Raw genomic sequence first — 19,733 nt, forward strand, 5'->3', positions numbered from 1 at the left:
GATTTTCAAGTCAGTGTATTTCCTTTCCTCTAGCAAGTAAGAGGTTAGGTAGTTGACAGTAAGTGAAAAGAACAGGAAGGCGACAGGCTTGAGAGAGTGGGTAAGATGTGGAAGAGCCACTAGGAAAAAGTGGATGGCCACTGAATGGGAGCAAGTGAAGTAACTGCTGAGATGGCAATGAGAGGTCAATTCAGGCAGAAGCGAAAATGTCAAAAAATACCAGTTCACTAAGTTCACCAAAGGGAACAGGAGGAAAGAAAGCAAGAAATTTAGAGGCGGAATGAGAATGTTAAGGGAGTTGGGCTTTATTCTATAAATTCATGGGGGTGGTAAAATTTTTGATGAAGAAATCCAAAGATAAATACTCAAATTGTTACGAAGAAAACAATAGCAGTGCTGATGGGGGAAGTGAACAGCGGCAAGGAGCCTATCCAGTTTGGAGTCTCTCAGTGATACAGGAGATTACACACGTTTCCCAAATTGTCATCATTATAGTCTGTTGACAAATGATGAAGAGCAAAAAAGAACTTGGGCATATTTACACAGAGTGAATTTAATTTTGGCACATACCTGAAACATATAAATTTGCAAAATTTTTACTTTTAAAAGATTTATTTATTTATTTGAAAGGCAAAGTTACTGATTTGAGGCAGTGGGGAGGAGACACACATACAGAGATCTGCCCTTTGCTGGTTCACTCCCTGAATGGTTGCAATGGCAGGTCTTGGACCAAGCTAAAGCCAGGAGCTGGGAGATTCATCTGGGTCTCCCACGTTGAGTGATAGGGGCCCAAGGACTTGAGTCATCTTCCGCTGCTTTCCCAGGCACATTAGCAGGGAGTTGGATCAGAAGAAGAGCAGCCAGGACTGGAAATGGCACTCATATGAGACGCCAGCATTGCAGGCAGTGGCTTAACCCATGGCATCACAGTGCCAGCCACACAAATTTGTACTTTTATAGATCTGAAATATGCTATTTTTGAGCTTCTAGTTCATACTTTTAATAACTGTCCATAAGTCCATTCTATACACATCAATTTTTGTCCACTTTATACAAGGTATGTTCTAGGCACTGCAAAGTACACATTATATCATTCAGTTAAAAATACTTTTCCTGATATGAATTTATCTAAACTTTATTTGGCAAATCCTGATTGATACTGTATTAGGTAATTTCCATGGTATAAACTACTTTCCATTGTCCTTCACCACTCTAAGTGTTCTGAGAGAAAATAAGAAGACCAGGTTATACACACACATCCACAAAATTATTTATGGATATGTGCATAAACAAGAAATCTCTTCCATTTTCTATTCTGCTTTTGATTCAGAAAGTATATTACTTTTTATGTCCCCAACCTTCATTTCCTCAGTGTGGTACCAAGGATATTCCTTTTGAAGGACTTGCTTGGCAAACTAATACATCTTCTAAGATAAACTGCATGCAGGAAAAAAAATGGCTTCAGAGAAATTGTGTAGTGTACCTACTGTAAAACTTATAACCATCATGACACAGCTGAATTCTTGGCTGGAATATAGCCTGGCTTCAATTGTAATATGAATCCACACAGCTTGAGATTCAAGTGTGGACTCTGGTCTAAGAAATGTTATTGTTTAATATTGTGCTAAAGTGATATTAGTTAATTAATAATATCTAGGCAATTCAGTTGATTAATTTGCCCGCTTCAAAAATAAAAGAAGTACACGTTTCCAGTACCTTTATATGCTCAATCTCATCCAAAATACACGTTCCTGATTTTCTTTTCAAGGATTTGATAGAATCCATACACATCAGTGTATGTAATGCCATATCTTAATAACCTCAAAATATGGGCAAAGAGTTATTGAATATGTCAAAAAGAGCACAGTGTGCCTAGTCTCTAAGTTTGATTTTAAACAGCAAAGTACCAAATCCAATCAGTTCTAATATATTACTAATGAAAAGGTTATAAAATAGTTCAAATGAAGAAACAACCTTTATTGACTAAGGGATCCGTTGGCAACTTAAAAATTCTTAACATGCAGATGGAAAACATTCAGAGATTCAGGATAAAGGTAGCAACCATAATGGAACTGTTCATTCATACAGCAAATAAACTTGTACTAAATACTCAAGTAAAAAACTTTTGTTTAATCTAAGAAATTAAGTAAATCTTCATGCCCTCTTTTGTGTTCTTTTATTGCCAATTATTTAAATAACATGTTTTGGGAATATTAAACATATATGTCTACATTCTTTAATACAAATTCATGAGCCATCATCAAAAGTATCCCTTAAATACTTTAACTACCCCTTAAAATGAATGGGCATAAAAAAAAAGAATTCATTCCAGTAGTGATTTAGTCACATTATGATAAACTGTATGATGTATTTAGAGAATGAGCCAGCTTTAAAAAAAATACTTATTTGCAAGGCAAACCAAAATACAGAAAGCGAGATACCATTCCCTGCCTTACGCTCTAAAACTCTCCATGGGGGCAGGTGCTACGGTACTGCAGGCTAAGCTGCTTCTTGGGATGCTTACATCCCATATCAGAGTGCCAGTTTGAGTTCCTGGCTACTCCACTTCCAATCCAGCTGTCTTATACATCTAGGAAGCAGTAGATGATGGCTCAAATACTTGAGTCCCTGCTACCCATGTGGGAGACCTGGATAAAGTTTCAGGCTCCTAGCTTTGGCCTGGCTAAGTTCTGGATGTTATAGCCATTTGGGGAATAAACCAGCAGATGGAAGATTCATTCTCTCTCTCTCTCTCTCTCCCTCTCTCTTCCACTCCCTCTCTCTCCTATCCCTTACCTCATCATTTTAGCTTTCAAATAAGCAAACAAATAAATAAATCCTTTAAAAAAATTCTAATGTCTTGGGCTGGGTTGGGAACTGGAACCAGGAACCAGGAAATAAATCAAGGTCTCCCACATGGGTGGTAGGATCTCAATTACTTGAGTTACCTGAGCCATCATGCCTGCTTCCCAGGGTCTATTATTACCCTTTAATTTCAGCCAAAGATTTTTGGGGCTAAATCCTAACATCAATATCTAAATAGAAAAAAAATAGCTGACACAATCCTGTATGTATCTTTATATATATTAATAAAATTAAATATCAGTACTATTACAGAGATTATCCCATAACGTATCTAAATTTTTTTGTGTGTATCAAAATTAATGTAATTACATTCAATAGCATGACAAATAATAACAGATGAATAAGGATTTTATTCTGAGCCAAAATTATATTAAATTATGTAGCTATACAGTAAAAAAAAATCAACAATTGATAGGTCTTTCTTTTCACTGTTTCTGACATGTATTACCGCCTAGCTGATTCCGTGGGACTTTAGGCTCTTGATACATACCACAACTCCAAATTGTTCAGGCTCACAGAGGTCATCATATTCATTCTTCAGCTGTGCTAATTCACTGAGTACCTTCTGTTCAGGAAGGTGTTTTATCAGATTCTAAAAATAAATAAAAATATAAAGACTTATTTTTTATTATTTTAAAGATTTATTAAGAATTCTTTTTTTTTAAGATTTATTTGTCTATTTGAAAGGGTTACACAGAGAGAGGAAAGGCAGAGAGAGAGAGAGAGAGAGAGAGGTCTTCCATCAGCTGGTTCACTCCCCAGATGGCCACAACAGCCAGAGCTGTACTGATGCAAAGGCATGAGCTGTGCCAATTTGAAGGCAGGAGCCAGGAGCTTCTTCCCAGTTTCCCACAAGCGTGCAGGGGCCCAAGGACTTGGGCCATATTCTACTGCTTCCTAGGTCATAGCAGAGAGCTAGATTGGAAGTGGAGCAGCCAGGACTCGAACCCTCATTCATATCAGATGCTAGCACTGCAGGTGGCAGCTCCACCCACCAGCTACGCCACAGGCCACAGTGCCAGCCCCATTAACAATTGTAAAAGTGCTTAACTAGGATATTAAATTTCTAAAAAGAGTTGTATTATAGTACCAGAATATTCGAACTTTTCTCTCCAAAAATTAACCTAAAAATAGACTAAGAAGAAATATGAATAAAACATAGAAACTTGTTTGGCTTCTATGTACTACATTCCATAAACGTCAATTAAAATAAAGACTATATAGGAATAAATGGCTGGGCACATGGAAGACCAAATAACATAGCCAAAATGAGAGCTTAAATTATGATCTCACAGCTAGATTTATTCTGTCAATGGGCACGGCAAACAGACAAAACCTCCTTTTTCAAACCAAACAAAGGGAGAGATAAAAAGTCTTACTGATAGCTTCAAAATTTATAGACAGGTTGCATAAGGTGGTCTTCACATTTGATGTTAAAGTGAGGACATAGCTTTCCTCATAGGCCGTGTCTACCTCACAGAAAATCCACTATCAGAATACACCTGTGACGAGAGAGTTCCAGCTCAAGCCATCAAAGTTTAGGGATGGGACTCAGCACCCCTTTAACTTGCATCCTCTTAGAAGTTTCCTCTGGTCTGCTTTAACAGAAACCAGGAAGAAGAGGAGTAAGCTAGGCAGGATTAGCAATGTAAAGACTGGTGGCAGGCCAATTAATGGTAGCTTTACTCAGTGATCTGCCATAAAGGAAACCCAATAGGCCAGTCCACTGCAAATGGCATTGGTTTTTGATGTGGAAAACCAGGGCTTCAGCAGAAGTCAGCTTATGAAGAGCCCTGGAAGCTCTGCCAGCCCAAGGCTGGGTCACTGGCGATGGGACTGCCCTAGGGATTGAAGGACTCCTGGGTCAGAGTCACAGATTCCATTAGCTCTAAGCTGAAAAAAGCTCTTCACCTGGCCCAGCTTCCAAAGTAACCACCACTGTTGAGGGGATGGCCAAGTAGGGTTAGAAACATTGCAGGCAGAACTGCAAATTTCCTTTTAGACATGCCACCTGCCTTTTATTCAGGCTGCTTTCCTCCCAGGCCAGCTAAGTAATGGAAGTCAACAAGGTGCTTTCCCTAAGGCGGTTCACACCTCCTTTATGATGTCACTTTCGGTACCCCATGTGAAGAGATAGATAGGTCTGGGCCTCCTACTTGGCCAGGTCTTAAAGCCCACCTGATTATTATCAAGCCCCTTCTGTCAGTTTCTATTTGCCTCTCAATGGGAAAACTTCCTCATGGTTTAGACAGCTCCTTTCTTCTGAGAATGACTCTGCCCTTTGTTTTAGACCCTGTGTATTTAATCTTTCTCCAGACTTGAAAGTGAAATTATAGATGGTCATGCATATGAAACCCCAGATGGAAGCAGTTTCTGTAAGCTGGCACTGTTTATCCCTCTAGAGGCCACCTCCTGCTGGAACTCTGTCTTGTCTCCCTGTCCCAATGACACCCCTTTTCAGCATGAAGCAGCCAGAGTAGTCATTACTCAGTTCCCTTAACAGAAGTTAGGGTTCATTCTTCTGGAGGAGGGAATGTGAGGAGTCATACAGGTTAATAGGCAATCAGGTTGGTCCCAGTGGAAATTCAGGGTGCAAAATGCTTGCTTTCCACAAGTTATCTTTAGCAAGGTCAACAGTGCTTGCTTGTCCACTTTTTTTTTTTTGACAGGCAGAGTGGACAGTGAGAGAGACAGAGAGAAAGGTCTTCCTTTGCCGTTGGTTCACCCTCCAATTGCTGCTGTAGCCGATGCACCACGCTGATCCGAAGCCAGGAGCCAGGTGCTTCTCCTGGTCTCCCATGGGGTGCAGGGCCCAAGGACCTGGGCCATCCTCCACTGCACTCCTGGGCCACAGCAGAGAGCTGGCCTGGAAGAGGGGCAACTGGGACAGAATCCGGTGCCCCAACCGGGACTAGAACCCAGTGTCCTGGTGCCGCAGGCGGAGGATTAGCCTATTGAGCCGCGGTACCAGCCCTCTGCTCCTTTCAATCCAGGTCCCTGCTAATGTGCCTAGGATGCAGCAAATGATGGCTCAAGTACTTGGGTTCCTGCTGCCATTATGAGAAAACCACATGGCCTGGCTCTCGGCTTTTGCCTGGCCCAGTCCCAACTGTTGTAGTCATTTGGGGAGGAAACCAGCAGATGGAAGCTGGCTTGCTTGCTCGCTCTCTCTCTCTCTCTCTCTCTCTCTCTCTCTCTCCCTGTATGTGTGTGTGTGTATGCATGTGTTTCCCTCTCTCTCTGTTACTCTGCATTTCAAACAAATAAATAATCTTTTTTAAAAAAAAAGCCACAGAGAGAAGTAACTTACACTTACAAGGGATCTTCAATAAGACTAAAATGCCTAATTTCTCATCAGAAACCATAGAAACATTGTTTTGAATGAAAAAGCTGGCACCAAGAATTCTATATCCAACAAAACTATCTTCTATCAACTATGAAGGAGAAATTCAGCCACTCCTAGATTAAATTTAAAACAAAAATCCTGAGATAATTCATTGCTAGCAAAACTGACCTATGAGAAATACTACAGGCTAAAACGAATGGGCTCTAAACAGTGACTCAAAGATATATGCAGCAATAAAATCATGTATAAAGGTAGCCACACAGGTAAATATAATAAGCCAATGTTCTTACACTAATACTTTGTGGTGCCTCTTATTTTCCTATATGATTTAAAATGCAATGCAAAAATAATAAATATAAATCTTTGTTAATGGGCATAAAATGTAAAATGATGTAAGTTTTGACAATTAAAATATTAAAGGGCAGGGACAGAGATGCACAGGAAGAGAGCAGATGCATATGATTAAAATTAGGCTCATGGAATTCAAACTAGGTTGTTCAAGTTTAAGAAGTTAATTGTAATCTCCAAGGTAACTACCAAGAAATAACCAAAAATCATCAGGAAAATAAGAAGGAATCCAAATGACACATGTAAGAAAACTCAATACAAAATATATAATAATATATATATCGTTGAATGAAATAAACAAGTCAGGCTAAAATGTAAAAAAATTAAATGGGCATGTATATAAGTTTTGCTACAAATAAAATGTTTTGATAAACTTTGTTTTAAATCTTTTATGAACAAATTGATGGGAATTATATACTACCATAGTTTTAATGATTTTATGACTATTTTAAAATTTACTTTATACAAGTGAAGTTAAACTTCTTTTCATTTGATTATTACATATAGCCCTTGCATATTTTCCTGCTGGACTATGGTCTTTTTTCTCTTTATTTAAGAGAGCCATTAAGACTTTGACTGTAATGTAAATTAAAAATATATTAGCCATAAGGGAAACACAAATCAAAACCACAATGAGGTTTCACCTCACTCCAGTTAGAATGGCTCGCATACAGAAATCATCAAATCATAAATGCTGTTGAGGATGTGGGGGAAAAGGTACCCTGATCCACTGCTGGTGGGAACGTAAACTGGTGCAATCACAAAATACATACAGAAAACAAATAGCTAAATGGCAGGACCAAGCCATTCCTTAACTGTAAATTCTTTAAAGCTAAATTGATTACAATTTCCAATTAAAGGGAAGAGTTTGCCAGAATGAATTAAAAAATAATTCTCTTCCATGCAGTCTGTAAGAAACTCACTTTAGATACCAAGACATAGAGGTTGAAGATAAAAGGATGGAATATCATATTTCACATAAAAAGTAAGCAAAAGAGAGGTGGGGTTGCTATTTTTTGACAGACAAAATGGACTTAAAGTTAAAAAAAGGTAAATGTTTCAATCTATCAACAAGGCTTAATGATTATAAACACATGCACATCTAAGAACAGAGTTCCAAAATTGAAATAAAAATTGACAAAATTGAATGGAAAAAATACAGCGTTCTGCAATAATGGGTAACAAATTCAATATTGTAGTTTCAACACTGCTTAGAACAACTAGACAGAAGATTAATAAGGAAAGAAAAATGGAAAAACACTACAAACCAATGAGCCCTCACAATCATATATAAAACACTCTACCCAAGAAAATCATAATGTATACAGTTCTCAAGTGTTTTGCAAGACAAACCTTATGTCAGGCCACAACAAAATTTTTTTAATTAATTTTAAAGGGCTAAAATAATATACAGTATCTTTTGTAATCATAATGAAATAATATAAAGTATCTTTTGTTATCATAAGCTATGAGGAGATAACTAAAGGAAAAGTAGAAGGTTTTCAGCTATACAGCTGTTAACAAACACTCTCGAACAACCAATGGGTCATTAGAAGGAAAAGCAAGTAAAACTGAGAAATGCCTTAATATATATGAAAACAAAACCACAAAATACCAAAGCATGAGAAATACAGTGAAAATAGTGCTAACAAAGGAATATTGTAACAGTAAATGCTTACATTAAGGATGAAGAATGATCTCAAAATAATAACCTATTTATACATTTTAAAGAACTAGAAAATGTAGAGTAAATTAAACCTAAAACAGAGCAGGAGGGAAATATAGATAAAACAAAATAGAGAACTTAAAACCAATAGAGAAAATCAGTGAAAGCGAAAAGTCGGTTCTTTGAAAACAAACAAAAAAAACCTGACAAACCATATCAGATTAAGAGAGAAGACTCTAAAAACTGAAATCATAAATAAAAGTGAAGACATTACTATTCATTTTACAGAAATAAAAAAGATGGTAAGAGAATACTATGAATAACTGTACACCAGCATATTAGATAACTTACAAGAAATGTTCTGATTTCTTGAAACTTGCAAGCTATTAACATTTTCAAGAAGAAATAGAAAATCTTAATAGAACGACAATAAATAAGGGGATTGAATCAGTAATCAAAATCCTTAAAACAAAGAAAAGTCTAGGACCTGATGGCTTCACTGGTGCTTCCCATCAAGCATCTTAAAAAGAATTAACGAAGAGGAAGAAACATTTCTAACTCATTCTGTAAATTGAGCATTATCCTGATACCAAGGTGGCCAAAGACATTATAAGAAGGGAAAATTACAGGTAAATAATACATACTGAAGTACTTGCAAATTTCCTCAAATAATACTGGTAACCTGAATTCCATAGCATAATAAAAGGATTACAGCATGCCCAAATGAAGCTCTCAGAAAGCAAGAGTGGTTCAGTATATGAAAATCAATTATAGTAATATAGCACATTAACAGAAAAAATTATACGACCTTTTTTTTAAGATTTATTACAACCATTTTAATTGATATAAAAAACATCGTTTGGGACCAGCGCTGTGGTTTAATGGGTAAAGCTGCTGCCTGCAGTGCCGGCAGCCCATATAGGCAGCGGTTCAAGACCTGGCTGCTCTACTTCGATCCAGCTCTCTGCTATGGCCTGGAAATGCAGTAGAAGATGGCTCAAGTCCTTGGGCCCCTGCACCTGCGTGGGAGACCTGGAAGAAGCTCCTGGCTCTTAGCTTCGATCTGGCACAGCTCCGGCTGTTGCAGCCATCTGGGGAGTGAACCAGTAGATGGATGGAAGACTCCCTCCCTCCCTCTCTCCCTCCCCCCCCTACTTCTGCCTCTCTGTAACTCTGCATTCAAATGAATAAATCTTAAAAAAAAAAAAAAAAAAAAAAAAACAAAAAAAAAACACCTTTTCGATATTGCTGCATACCGTGCCAAGGGCAAAAGTGAAGCGGGAAAGAAGGGCCCTGGTAGGCCCACAGGCTCAAAGAAGAAGAATGAACCTGAAGATGAGGAGGAAGAAGAGGAAGAGGAAGAAGATGGAGATGATGAGGAAGAGGATGAAGATGAAGAATAAATGGCTATCCTGTAATGATGCGTGTGGAGTGTGCGTGTGTGCTCAGGCAGTTGTTTTGCTAAGAATGTGAATTCAAGTGCAGCTCAATATTAGCTTCAGTATAAAAAGCTGTACAGATTTTTGTATAGCTGATAAGATTCTTTGTAGAGAAAATACTTTTTTTTAAAAATGCAGGTTGTAGCTTTTTGAGGGGCTACTACATACAGTTAGATTTTAAAGCTTCTGATGTTGAATGTTCCTAAATATTTAATGGTTTCTTTAATTTCTTGACTTGTGTATGGTAGCACAGCAAAGTTGTAGGATTAGTATCATTAGTAAATTTGGATTTTTTTTAGGATGTTGCATTCTGTGTTTTTTTTTTTAAAATTTTGCAATAAAATTATGTATGTTAAAAAAAACACCTTTTCATGGAAAAAATCATTCTATGAACTAGGCATTCATAAAAGGAAATCTAGTCAATAGGATAAAGATAATATATAAAAACTGATAAATGACATCATATTCAATGGAGAAAGACTGAAGGCTTATCTGCTAAAATCAAAAACAAGAAAAATATGGCTGCTTTTTACAACTTATATCCTCAAGTTCCAACAAGAACAATCAGGAAAATGGAAGGGGAGGGGAGGAGAGGGGAGGGGAGGGAGGGAGGGAGAGAAGGAGGAAGGAGGGTGAGAGGGAGGGAGGAAGGAAGGAAGGCCATTCAAATTGAAAAGAAACTGGAAAGGAAGACTTAAAATAAAAATTACTTCTGTTCACACATTATATTATCTCATATGTGGAAAACACTAAATGCCCAAAAATAAAAACTGTTAGAGCTAATAAATGAATTAAGCAAAGTTTCAGCATACACAGCCAACACACAAAAATCAGTTACATTTTATGCATTTGCATTGAACAATATAAAAAAGGAAATTGAGGAAAAAATCCATTCATAATAGCATCAAAATAGCACCCACAGTAAATACTGCTTCATTTTCACTAGAATGGCTATTACCCAATAAATGAAAAATGACAAGTTGCTAAGAACATGGAAACATAGAAACTTTATAGTATTGCTTTGGGAGAGATTAAATGGTGCAACAGTCATAAACAGTGGTTGGGTTCTTCAAAAATTAAACAGAACTATTACGTACTCTCCAATTCTATCATAATGTGACTAAAATATGTCAACTTGACTAAGTCAAAGGATGCCCAGATTAAATATTATTTCTGGGTATGTCTATGAGGGTGTTTCTGGATGAGATTAGATTCTGAATTAGCATACATAGTAAAGTATTTAGATTGTCCTCCCAACGTGGGTGGACTTCAACCAATCCATTGAGGGTTTGAGTAGAATAAAAAGGTGGAAGAAAGAGCAATTTGCTCCCTTTTTGCTTCTTGACCACCTGCTTGAGCTGGGACTTTGGCCATCTTGTGTTGCTCACTTGGGATTTGCACCATTGGCTCAGATCTCCTGATTCTTGGGCCCTTAGACTCAGAAGTTGGACCAGAATTGTATCATTGGCTGCCCTGGAGTTCCGGCTTGCAAATGGCAGGAGAGGGGAATTCTCATCCTCTGTAACAGAATGAGCCACATTCTCATAATAATATATATGCTATTATATTTGTTTCTCTGCAAAACCCCAACTAATACACCTAGGTATGTACACACACACATACAGCTGTAAACAAGGGCTCAGAGATGGTACACAAATGTACACAGCATCGTTACTCAATATCCAGAAGGTGGAAAGTATCACCTGTCTGTTCAGAGGTGCACTGACAAAATGTGGAATATATGCACCTTTTATATTTGAGATAAAGGGAGAGGAGAGGGGAGAGGGACCTTTCATCCACTGTTTCACTCCCCAAGTGCCCACAAGCTGCAGCTGGGGGCCCAGAACTCCATTCAGGTTTCCAACTTGGCTGGCAGGGACCCAAGTATTTCAGCCATCACTTGCTGCCTCCCAGGGTACATTAGCAGAAAGCTGGATGAGATGCAGAGGAGCCCAGACTTGCACTGGTGCTCCAACATGGGACACATATGTCCTGAGCCGCAGCTTAACTTGCTGCACCACAACACCCAGCCGGAATGAAGTTTTGGAACATGCTATAACGAGGTAAACTTTGACATTTTGCTTAGTGAAATAAGACAGACACAAAAGGATAAATATTGTATGATTCCATTTATATTAAGTATATAGAATAGACAAATTTTTAGAGACAGAAAATGAAACATAGTTATTTTAATCCAGGGTGTTCAGGACAGGGAGATATTGCTCATTGGGTACAGAATTTCCATTTAGGAAGATGAAAAAATTCTAGAGTAGTGGTGGTGATGGTTGCACATCAATGTAAATGTACTTAATGATATTAAAAGTAGGTAAAACAGTAAATTTTATATATTACATATCTTTCCATAATAAAGAGTAAGTGTGATAGGCCACATAACAGTTTAAGTCTAAACTCAATATAGTCTAAGTACTATATTTACTCTGTCATAAGCGCCCCTTTTTTTCCTCATTTATCTTTTCTGTCCCCCCACTCAACTTTGACTTTCCATTAAGGTCCAGGCCTGTAATGCTACCCATCATTTAACTAGTTGAGACTCAACTTTTCAAATATTATGCCCTTCGACATAAAACAAAGAGATGGATACAATCTCATACATGTATGAAACCAAGGACATTGTTTACTTGTTTTTATTAATGTCATTCTCTGTCTTTAAAGATTTGTTTATTTAGTTGAAAGGCAGAGTTAGCGAAAGAGAGAAGAGAGAGATTTTCCATCTGTTGATTCACTGCCCAAATGGCTACAACGGTCGAGGCTGGCCAGGCTGAAGCCAGGAGCCCAGAACTCTTTTTAGGTCTCCTACTTGGATAGCAGGGGCCCAAGTACTTGGGGCATCTTTTGCTGGCTTCCCATGCACATTAACAGGGAACTAGATGGAAGTGGAACAACCAGGACATTAACCAGCGCTCATACAGGATGCTGGGATTGCAGGCAGCAGCTTAAAGCACTATGCCACAATGCTGCCCCTGTTCTCTTAATGCCAAGGTATTATTTCCATTTCTCCAGAGTATTTTGAAACATGGAAATTAGTCAACTGATGTTAATTTTTTCCTGTTAATGAGATTTTTTGTGAAGTATATCAGTATGTTATTAAGGAAAAGAAAGACTCACTTTGGTCTTTTTTGAAATTAAATTAGAAAGATTAAGAACATTATTAAAATTATTTTAAAAATTCAGTTCTGCATATTTAATACTCTCCATCTCCATTTTAAATTTTAACTATGAAATATAAGTGTTATGGAATGAATCAAACCTAAAATGGAATTTTGGCTCAGAATGTGAAACTTTCGGGTGTTATTTTATCTCATGCCTAGCTATAGATTACCTGATAACTCACTTCAGAATGCAGGCTCCACAGTGGGAGGTGACGTATCTTTTCTTCCCTGTTCAGCTGTATGAAATATTTAACATATTTAGTGGGCCAGGATGGATTCTGACTGTGGATACTGTTTTATGAGTAAATTACAAGCTTATATAACTGCTAGGGCTTAGTAGGCCCTATTTTCAAATAATAACTATAATAAAATTTATACTCTCCAATGTATGGCAGATTACTATTATCGTAATAGTAATCATAATATCATAATCCTCTCTGTAGGATTTCAAGTTTAACGCGTTCATTCGAGCTTATGTGTAAAGACACCTGAGTTTTTCACATGGATATTAAACTTTGTGGGCAAGGATACAATGTAAAATTGGACAATACTATGTTTTCAGGCTCATGAATTCCTGACCGGAAGAGGAAGGAGATAAGAAACCAAAAAGGAGATATTGTGGTAATCATCTGCCTCCTCTCACCTTCAGCCACTCATGAAAAGCATGACAAAATATAAAAATGAAAAACTGTATGAGTTCAGGGTACAGCTTGAGATAGATGTGGAAAGTTCTGGAAATCAGCCTCTAGTCAATGTGTGTGGTTGACTAGGGGGCCTCCTGGGAGAGAAATCTCCCTGAGGAAGGGAAGCAGTAGCAAGTAAATTGCCGAGTCCAGTAAGACAACCTACGATTGGGAAAGGTTTCATGTGATTCTGACTATAGCTTATCTGTTTCTTGGATGTGTCTGCAGGCCCACTTACTCATCCCCAGCATGGTCAAACGTTTCATGGCAATGACAAAGAGAGTTAAGTGAAGAACACGGCTTTGGTACCACTCGAATCAAGTGTATTTCGAAAGGAGAGAGGGGGAGAAGATTTGTTTCCCTCCTTCCCACAGAATACCCCATTACCCTTGGCACCTAGAAGACTTCAGCACACCACCAGCTTTGCCCCATGGGAAACTTCCCATTCCCCTCACACAGTTGTCCCCAGGGATGGGGTTCAAAATAGAAAATGAGAAAAATCATCCATTGTTGATACATGCAAGCTGACAAAACTCATTTGGGGAAATGTAAGCCACTCCTTGAGACTCCTAGATGCATCCAAGGCACAGACTTTTGAAAAGCGTTAGGGTCCTGTAACAGCAGCCAGGAGCAGAAGCAAGAAAAACAGAGGCAAATGGTGTGAATCCACCCAGTGTTGCAAAATTGATATTGCCCAAAAACTGTATACTTAAGAAAATTAAAATAATGCCCTTAACACCACGACTACATCTGTTCTCTAAATAAATTGCAAAGGTCAGTTAAGAGTTCAGACTCTCTCCATACTCACTGTAACTAAACTAGCAGAGGCCAGAAACCATTTTTAAATACAACAGGTTCTGACAAACTGTAAGTGGATGAGCAGATATCCTGTAAAGTTTCAGGGCACAAACTTTTCCATTTCTCCCTCTGCATGCTGCTGCTTAGCACGGAGCCCCCCCCCCCCAATATTTCAAGATTTGTGTTTCAAAGATCAATTCTGGGTCAGTACGAAAGTTTCATTCTACAAAATGTCAATATGCTGAGGTTCACAAAGAAAACAACCAAGTAGAAAGCAGAAGCTGTGTCACCATATGAGTAGATATTATCTTCATCTTTTACGCATCACAAATTCCCTTTCTGATGACTGTCAATGTTATCTGAAGGAATTTCCCCCAACAGACCACAGGTTTTCAATACATTTTACATTTCTGCAATTACTCTATAATACTTCCAAAGCTTTATTTCCTTTAAATGTTAATTGCACACTTAAAGGTTAGTTAAGCAGAGGTATTGAACCATAATGCCCTTTCCTTCTTGCCAAAACATAACCTTTCTTTTTGGTCTTATATCTCACTAAGTCATGTTAGTACCAGAAGAACTATGTTAGGTTCATTCTGAGTCAGTCTGTCATCTGAAATATAAATGGATTTGAGCCAATTTTTAAAAAAATATATTATACTATTGTATACAAATAAAACATCTAATAGTATTATTTTAATGACATTATTAATATTTTAGTATTTTTTAAAATACAGATAAGGAATATTTTCCCCAAAGTCTCAGCTAAATCTCCATCACCTTTTTCTTTTTAAAAGACTTTATTTATTTACTTGAAAGAGTTACTGAGAGAACAGAGAGATCTTTTTTTTTTTTCTTTTGCCAGGCAGAGTTAGACAGTGAGAGAGAGAGAGAGACAGAGAGTTATAGACAGTGAGAGAGAGAGAGAGAGAGAGAGAGAGAGAAAGGCCTTCCTTCCGTTGGTTCACTCCCCTAATGGCTGCTACGGTAGGCGCTGTGCCGATCCAAAGCCAGGAGCCAGGTGCTTCCTCCCAGTCTCCCATGTGGGTGCAGGGCCCAAGTACTTGGGCCATCCTCCGCTGCCCTCCCGGGCCACAGCAGAGAGCTGGACTGGAAGAGGAGCAAGCAGGACTAGTACCTGGTGCCCCAATCGGGACTAGAACCCAGGGTGCCAGTGCCACAGGTGGAGGATTAGCCTAGTGAGCCACAGCGCCAGCCCAGAGAGATCTTTTTTTATTATTCTTTTTTAGAAGGAGGGAGATTATAGAGATAGAGATGAGAGCAAGAGAGAGAGATCATCCATCTATTTGGTCACTCCCCAAATGGCTGCAATGGCCAGGGCTCAGCCAAACCAGAGCCAGTAGCTTCTTCCTGGTCTCCCACATAGGTGAAGGGGCCCAAGCACTTGGGTCATCTTCTACTGCTCTGCCAGGCACATTAACAGGGAGCTAGATTGGAAGTGGAGCAACTGAGACTTGAGCTGGCACCCATAAGGGATGCTGGAGCCACAGGCAGAGGCTTAACATTATAGGCACAGCACCAGTCCCAAATATCCATAATCTTGACACACCTCTCCCACATTGTGAATGACCAGAAAACTCAATCCCTTAACTATCAAAATTTATTATGCAATGTTTTTCATTACTTTCTTATGGTTTATGGCTTTAATTGGTGTTTGTGTGTGCAATTAATGTACTTAAATCATATTTATGTGTTTCTTTCTTTTTCTTTTTAGTTATACGGCAAATACTTTGACGACAGGGACTGGTTCCTGCACCAATTTTGTTTTTTTTCCATTCTTTCAGCAAACATATTCTGACTACCTACTATATGATTTCCAGCACATTAACCACTAGAGATTCTGACCTCATAAAGATTATATAGGTTCAAAAGGGCCAGGTATGGGGGCTGGTGCCATGGTATAGTAGGTTAATCCTCCACCTGTGGCTCCAGCATACCATGTGGATGCTTTTCCACTCCAGCGGCTCCTCTTCCAATCCAGGTCTCTGCTGTGGCCTGGGAAAGCAGTAGAAGATGGCCCAAGTGCTTGGGCCCCTGCACCCACTCTGGAGACCAGGAAGAAGCACCTGGTTCCAGGCTTCGGATCGGCACAGCTCTGGTCGCTGCAGCCATTTGGGGAGTAAACCAACAAAAGGAAGACCTCTCTCTGTCTCTACCTCTCTCTGTCTGTAACTCTACCTCTCAAATAAATAAATAAATAAAATCTTTAAAACAACAACAACAAAAGGGCCAGGTATGCTCTTGTATACACAGTGGAACTATAATCAACATACAAGAGATAGAACTTTGTGTTCCATTTGATGCGAAGTACATTTCTTGTCAAGTTGGGAAAATACAATTCTTTCATTTTGATCTTAAGTTCCTAACATTTCTATAAGTTATAAATTAGACCCAGAAGAGACAACACACCAAAGGATGTTAAAATGCTTATTAACAGGCTTCCAGCATTCAAGGGGTGCCTTTAGAATCCTCTCCATGGAGCCACTAATTAAAGAAAAAAACCTTAGCTGATAAAAGTACACATAAGCATTGAAAACCTGATGAGAAAAATTATTGATCATGGATTAACAATAACTGTATCTTATAGACAGCCAGGTTTTAACAGGTTTTGTACATAATTGAATCTTTAACTTCATTCAGGTGGAGAAATTTACCCTAAATTATTTGAAATTCTGATACTTTATGTTCAGATTATGTTTGGTACCCTAAAAGCCTCAATGACTCTCCCAGGACCGATTTCACCTCAGTGCTAATAACCCCAACCAATCTCCAGTCCTGACCACACTTACTCATCCTAATTCCACATTTCTAATTGACATTCCCTCCCAGATGTCCCATCATTAACTCAAATAGAACAAAACTAAAGGAGAACTCAATCTCACTCTGATCCCTCTTGCACCCCTTATCAGCTTCTCCTAATGGTTCCATTCTGCCAACAGGACTGGCCTCCCCCCATTTTCTAAGCTTTCAAGCTCGCAATTACTGTTCAGTCACAAGTTTGTTTTTTTTTGTTTTTTGTTTTTTTGGACAGGCAGATTTAGACAGTGAGAGAGAGAGAGAGAGAGAGAGGGAGAGAGAGAAAGGTCTTCCTTCCATTGGTTCACTCCCCAAATGGCCGCTACAGCCGGCACGCTGCAGCTGGTGTGCTGCACTGTTCTGAAGCCAGGAGCCAGGTACTTCCTCCCGGTCTCCCATGGGGTGCAGGGCCCAAGCACTTGGGCCATCCTCCACTGCACTCCCGGGCCACAGCAGAGAACTGGACTGGAAGAGGAGCAACCGGGACAGAACCGGTGCCTCAATCAGGACTAGAACCCAGGGTGCCAGTGCCGCAGGCGGAGGATTAGCCTAGTGAGCCGCAGCGGCAGCCAAGCCACAAGTTCTGACAATTCTTCCTGGCAAAATCTCTTTCAGATTCAACCCTTCCTTTACATTCCTCAGCCAAAAATTGAGGCTAGGGAAATCACATGATATCTAAACATTTCCTAATTTAAGTTCAATTAAGTTCAAAGTGTCCTATCAATGTACTAGGTAGATTAATGGAGATGACAGATATATTTATAATTTCTACAATTATATAATTAAAAATTATGACTCTGTATATTAAAACTCAATTCCTGCTAATGTCATGATCCTATTTACAGAAGAAACATAATGTGTTTAAAATAATTTATATGATTTACAATTAATCTAAAAAATATTTATGAAAAATATTTTCGATACTAATTTTCTTTTATTTATTACCTACTTTGTGCTTTAAAAAACTGTAAACCCTATTAAATATAAAAGTGATTTCAAGAACTAAAAAAGTAGAATATATAGAATGAATGACTCATTGTGAGTATTGAATAATATGAGGTATATATGTCCATGTCTAAATGTAACATATGCTTCCTATACATAAAACAGATGGTTATTCATGTTAATATTCTTTTATGAATTACATCTTTTAGGCATTATAAGTAACAAACTTCACATAAAGTATATTTTCATTTAATTATCAGGAGGTCATCAATTTAAGAGTAGTTAAAATAGTAGTAAAATTTTAAAAATATATCTTTAGATTAAAACCAAGCTGGCAAGAAATTAAGGAAAAAAACCATATTACTCACCCACCTCCACTTCCCTAAAGTGAAAAAAATAAAAAAGCACTCATTTATAGACATAACCAAAAGCTGAAAGACAAATTTTCCCTATGAACATTAGCCAATTACAAATCAGATACAAAAACACCAAAAGAAAAGGCTGATGAATCAGACTGCATTTAAAATAGCAATAATTGTTCATGAAAAGACACCATGAAGAAAATGAAAGATAAGAAATGTAGGAAAATATTCAGAATACATAAGCAAAAGCAAATTACTGTCCCAGAAACATCAAAAACTCATACAAAGCAACATGAAAATGAGTGACACAACAAAAGAAAAAAATGGACAAAATACTCATACAAGTATTTTACAGAAGAGGAAACAAACAGCTCCTAAATGGTCCAGAGATTGTCTTAAAAGTGCTAAATCTCATTAGCAATCAAGAAAATGCCAATTAAACACATAAAGGAGATTCTATTTTCCCACATCTGTCAATCTGGCAAGAATATATAATTCCTACAACATCAAGTGTCACTCAGGGTATACACCAACAGTTTTCAATACTGTCTTCACATAAAGGTAACCTTGGAAGTTTTGTTTTTGTTTTTAATATTCCTGGACTCCATCCCTGGAAAATATAATTTAATTAAGGGACAGGTCAAGACAACTGTATTATTTTAACTTTCCTTAAATGATAATAAATGGGCAGCTGTGTTTGAGAATTCCTTATTTAGAGCCATGGGAATTCTTACACAGTATTGGTAGGAAGATAAATTGGTTCAATCATTTCTGAAAATAATTTATCATTATTGGAAATGCTGAAGATGTATATAAATCCATAGTTCAGCAATTGTGAGACCCTAAAACCATTCTTAATCTCTAGTATGGTACAGAATCACATGGATGGCTAAGCACAGATTGCTGGGCCCTATCCTCAAAGCTTTCTTTTTTAAAAAAATCATTGATTTGTGTATGTATGTTTGTCTGTCTGAAGAGGACAGAGCGCGAGAGTGCTACTATCCACTGCTTCAGTCTCCAAATGCTTACAACATCTGGGACTGGGCCTAGCCAAATCCAGGAGCTGTAGGTGGCAGGGACTCAAGTGCCTGAGCCATCACTTTGGCCTCCCAGAATCTGCATTAGCAGGAAACTGGAATCAGGAGCAAAACCAGAGAGCTGGAGGCATCTTAACTGCTAGGCTAAATGCTCACCCCAAGATTTTGTATTTCTAACATATTCTCAAGTGATGCTGAGCCTGCTGGTCCAGTGATCTCACATTGAGAACCCCTGATCTAGAGGAGTACTTCAAAAC

The 19,733-nt window shown here is 38.2% G+C and overlaps 1 protein-coding gene across 1 annotated transcript in view; it reads right to left on the reverse strand.

Annotated features, from left to right (window-relative positions):
* DIAPH2 (diaphanous related formin 2) overlaps nt 1–19,733 on the reverse strand; it is a 947,972-nt gene that overhangs the window by 483,720 nt on the left and 444,519 nt on the right. Inside the window, exon 21 of the mRNA XM_051827761.3 lies at nt 3,356–3,457. Coding sequence (XP_051683721.1) covers nt 3,356–3,457 — 102 coding nt within the window. The remainder of the gene's footprint in view (nt 1–3,355; nt 3,458–19,733) is intronic.

Source organism: Oryctolagus cuniculus, chromosome X, assembly GCF_051225735.1.
Source record: "Oryctolagus cuniculus isolate XC-2025 breed Fujian yellow rabbit chromosome X, ASM5122573v1, whole genome shotgun sequence".
NCBI lineage: Eukaryota > Metazoa > Chordata > Mammalia > Lagomorpha > Leporidae > Oryctolagus > Oryctolagus cuniculus.